Source organism: Rhopalosiphum maidis, chromosome 2, assembly GCF_003676215.2.
Source record: "Rhopalosiphum maidis isolate BTI-1 chromosome 2, ASM367621v3, whole genome shotgun sequence".
NCBI classification, from domain to species: Eukaryota; Metazoa; Arthropoda; class Insecta; order Hemiptera; family Aphididae; genus Rhopalosiphum; species Rhopalosiphum maidis.
The window spans coordinates 49,069,295-49,074,229 of NC_040878.1; the positions used below are offsets into that span (position 1 = coordinate 49,069,295).

General features: G+C 25.4%; 1 protein-coding gene across 1 annotated transcript; it reads right to left on the reverse strand.

Annotated features, from left to right (window-relative positions):
* Positions 1–235: 235 nt before the first annotated feature.
* On the reverse strand, positions 236–4,299 carry LOC113552758 (fructose-bisphosphate aldolase). Its single transcript, XM_026955669.1, has 6 exons — positions 4,141–4,299; positions 1,753–2,143; positions 1,508–1,698; positions 1,210–1,438; positions 934–1,133; positions 236–864 (listed from the first exon to the last, which is right to left on the reverse strand). The coding sequence occupies exons 2-6, from the start codon at positions 2,129–2,131 to the stop codon at positions 769–771; spliced, it is 1,095 nt and encodes a 364-aa protein (XP_026811470.1). The 5' UTR covers positions 2,132–2,143; positions 4,141–4,299; the 3' UTR covers positions 236–768.
* Between the last annotated feature and the right edge of the window lie 636 nt (positions 4,300–4,935).

Consider the following 4,935-nt stretch of genomic DNA (forward strand, 5'->3'; position numbering starts at 1 on the left):
GCACCTACTCAGCAGTGTGTAAACATCCTCCAGATTGGTAAACAATTTACTAATAACTAAAATATAGTGGTGAATTGTAAAACATTATAGATAAATATGAATAATATGTTATTTATTTATTGATATTTCATAACATAATTTTAGTGTTTCTTACAATAACAAGTGCTAAGATTGTTGCTAAAGATAACAATTTAATGTTATATAGTATAGATTACAAAAAAAAATAACTACATGATTAATATCTAATACATATATATTTTTTTTTGTTTCCCATAGCACAATTTGTTTTATAAATACCTTTTTTCTTTTAAGGTTGTTGTAGAATACAAAATCAAGGTACCTAATAACTCATTAATTACCTAAGAAATAATTTGTTTATGATATTATGTAAATTATTAAATGAGATATAAGACTTAAGATTTTAGTTTCAAAACATTGTGCTAATATTTAGATTTAGCTTCTAACAAAAAATCTGACTGCCCTTGTTTAGTTTGTATACTACGATCGCACAATTACCAAAAACTTTCTTATATTTTTCTAAATTAATGATTAATAATTATCAACAGTTTATTGTAATATTGTATACTAAAAAAAATCAAATCAAAATATATAATGTTTTTTATATAATATATATTTTAAATATTGACACATTCTAACAGTGATATAAAAACATGAAGAAAAGCTGTTACTATAATAAGTGTTCATAATTTGGTAACTGACTTTAAAATGTATAAATTTTATAGTATTTATGAAAATTTAGTTTGTTATTTAATAGGCATGATCTTTAACAAAAAGCCCCACAGAACCAGCAGCTGTCTGTACAGAACCAGCTTCGTATTTGCCCAAAGCTGATAATTTGTTTGCCTAAATAAAAATTCAACAACATTAATTATTTGATCTAAGTGAATTAAACTAATAAAACATTGCACTTACCAATGCTCTTTTAAGAAGTTCATCTTGAGCAACTTTAATATTTTCTTTCTTTCCTTGCCATGCTTTCAAGACAGAAGCTTGCAGAGCACGTCCATAACTGAAACTTAATGCCCATGGTTTCTTGGCATTGTACTTGTTAATCGCATTCAAATTTACAGATGCTTCTTCCTCGGTTTGACCACCAGACAAAAACATTATTCCTAAACAAAAATTCAATTAGTAAGCATGGAATAAATTTAAAAATGTATCAGTTATTTGTTTTTTTAAAAGTATTACCAGGAACTGCTGGAGGGACAGTGCGCTGAAGAGCTGTCACTGTGGCTTTAGCAATTTCATCAGCAGTAGCCTTCTTACAGGAGGATTGTCCAGGTGTAACCATGTTAGGCTTTAAAATAGTACCTTCAAGGTATACATGGTGATCATTCAAAGCTTTGTATACTGCAGCTAGCACAGTTTCAGTGACTTTTTGGCAACGTTCCAAATCGTGTTCTCCATCACACAATACCTATAAAAATTAATTATGTATAAAACATACAATAATTTTTTTCAACTTAGTTGTAAGATTAATGTATACCTCAGGTTCCACAATTGGAACAATACGGTTGGCTTGGCAGATGGAAGCGTATCTAGCCAATACATTAGCATTTTCCAAAATAGCTTGGTAAGAAGGAATATTCTTACCAATCTTTAATACTGAACGCCACTTAGCAAAATGACATCCATCTTTTTTATACTGAGCACAACGTTGAGCCAAATCGTCCAATCCTGTATTGAAATAAGTTAATAACATTTTTATTATTATTTACTTTTGAAATTTACCTTGAGTAGTAGTTTCTCCTTCAGAACCAAATAAGTTTACAACACCCATATCAACTTTAATTCCAGGTATAATGCAACGATTTTTGAGGATTTCAACAAATGGTACACCGTCATCAGTTTTTTGGTAAAGAGTCTCATGGAATAAAATGACACCAGAAATACGATCATTTAAAGGTTCATCAGCAGTAAATAATAATTGTCTGTAGGCACGACGATTATCTTCAGTATTTTCAACTCCAATATCTTGAAGACGTTTACCCATGGTTGAAACAGATTCATCAGCAGCCAACAAACCTTTACCGTCTGCCACCATGGCATTGGCAATCTTGCTTAGTTCATTCTGGAGTTCTACAGATGGGTATTCAAAGTAGGTTGTCATTTTGATAATATTCTGAAAATAAACGTTATATTAAATAATATATATTATATTTAAGACAAATTGTTAAAAATATATAACTTAAATTAATATAAAATAATAGTTTTCAAAAATAGTACAGTAAAATCATAATAAAGTAAATGAGATAACTTAATTAAGACATTTTTTTTTTTCGTTTCCAATTTAGTACCTTTCTACATTTAATCTAGATTTTTATAAAACATTTCTGTCATTTTTTAATAATGCAAAAATTGAATGTATTGAAGAGAAATTATTTTATTATAAAAATGAACAAGAAAAAAACTTTTTTAAATATTTTTTTGCATACCTATTTACATTTTACAATTTTATTATTGAGCAAAAAAAAAACAATGGTAATAATAAGATATAAAATTTCGCTTAAATGGTAAAAGTGGCATGGAAATAAATAACGTAGATAATTCTATTAAAATAGAATTAATAAATATAATAAGTGTTTTTAATGAAATTTCTTTTATTTTATAATAGCATTATTAAAATATTTTTAAAAGGTGATTGGGACTGTTATTATTTATTAATATCAATCAAACAAATACAGATAATTTTAAAAGTTCCATTATACAATAAAGACAACAAATGTATTACAAATATTCACACTTATTATATAATATAAAATATAAATTAAATGATGAATATTATATAATAATATGGGAAAACTGAAAAACCAAAAAATATGAATATAACTTTTTATCAACTTACTTTGAATTATAAATAACTGAATAAGTAAAAATTTTATTTAGAAAACTATAATAGTTTAAAAAAATATATAACAGTTAAGTAGTCACAATTTTAGTAAATAACGCACTCACTATAGCTAGAGTTCTGAGTAACTGACACATTTCAAACAACTATTGATTATCAACAAGGTGACCTTTAGTTATATTGTTGGACTTATTTTTGTGATCTCAAAGCAACTATCATTAAATAAAGTTAGCATATTATTATAGTTTATAGATCAATCAAGTTTTATTTTGTTTTTAATAAATGTCATTATTAAAAGGTCATAATCTAAATTAAAACAGATAAGATTCTAGACATTTTACAAATTATTATTTATACTAAAATTGGATTAATAATAGGTAATCATAATAAAAATTAATATTATAATGAATAAAAAATATTATTTATATATTAGAAAAATTATTATTCTTAACTAAACAAAACATTTTATATATTTATAATGTAAACTTTAAGATAAATTTTGCATTTAATAGTTAACTGATATGGACCATACCGTATGGTAGTTATAGATTATCATTACTAAAAGTAATAATATAAATAAATGGGTCTATTATTTAAATAGTTTTTAATGCTATTTATATAAGAAATAAATAAATAAAAAACGAAAAACCGAAAAATAACAAATTTGACAATTTCTGGTAGGTACTTACAAGTATATAACAATCACCTAAGTCTTGTTTTAATTATTTAATTATACCACAAAAATAAACAAAATTGGTACTGATTTGTTATAATATTTAAATAAATATTATTGATCACATAATACTTATTTTTATTTCAATAGAGAAACACTAAATATTGAATAGATGCCAACAAATACCTGCAACCTATGTACAAGTAGACAGGTATTTGAACTTGAAAAAAAGGCCAAGCAACAACAGTGACATTGAATAAAATAGAAAAATAGTATTAGATTGTCATATAGACCAATAAAAAGTCAAAGGTCACGAACACTTATAGGTAAATATACATTGATCGAGTGCACAAAATAAAATGTAGGTATCTAAATGTAATACAAATGTGACTGCAAATCTAATAACAATAAAAAACAACCGACACACCTTGAACAACAGTTCGTTTCTCATGGAATTTACAGCTTTCAACGCAAAAGTCTAACAAATGAGATACGCGACACTATAATGAGCGTATTATGTGAAATAAATAGATTTTAGTTGAAATTACGATAAATCAACATCGAAACCCTTACTATACGTTAGGCGGGTTACACTTACTTGTTTTCTTCACTGTCGTAGAAATAAAACTTTTAAACGAGTTAGCGACACAGCAACAGAAGATGAAATGCCAGATTTTACAGTCACCTAGTTTTTACGAAAAACTAAAGAGTGAGAACGAAATAGATTATAATTTGTGGGTTGGGTCTTTGGTACAAACTGCGTATGGGAAAAATCAATGATATTAAGGAGTTCGGGTGTAGGTCATGGGAAGGACGTTGCGTACACAGTGTGACCTTACCTAATAACGAGAAAATTAATGAACGATAATATTGTCTAATATTTTAAAATGCTTTTGAAGAAAAATGTAGGTATGTTTTAGTTATAATAATTATATTATATAATATATATAATATATTTTAATAAAATACATGAAAACTTAGTGTTTAATAAACTATATTCGAATTACAATTATTAAGTAAAAAATGATATCTACTACCTAGTAATTTAAATTAAACATGTCATATTACTCATATTAATGATATTATTATAATATTTATAAGTTATAACTGTGTATTATGAAGCTTGAATGTTAGAATCATAAAATTATGTATGTGTTCTCTCGTTGGTTTTTAAAGGTATTTTAATTTTTAAGCGAATTATGAATAAACATTTCACAATTTGAATTTATAAAGATTTTATATATCAAGCTAATTTAATAATAATAAAAAAAATAATTATAAAAGGAATCAAATTAAACTTAATAAGTTTTTGGGCTATATAGGTTCCTAATATAGTTATATTATTTTTATGTATATTTTGAAATTTTGAAACATGTTGCATAAGTAGTTTTTG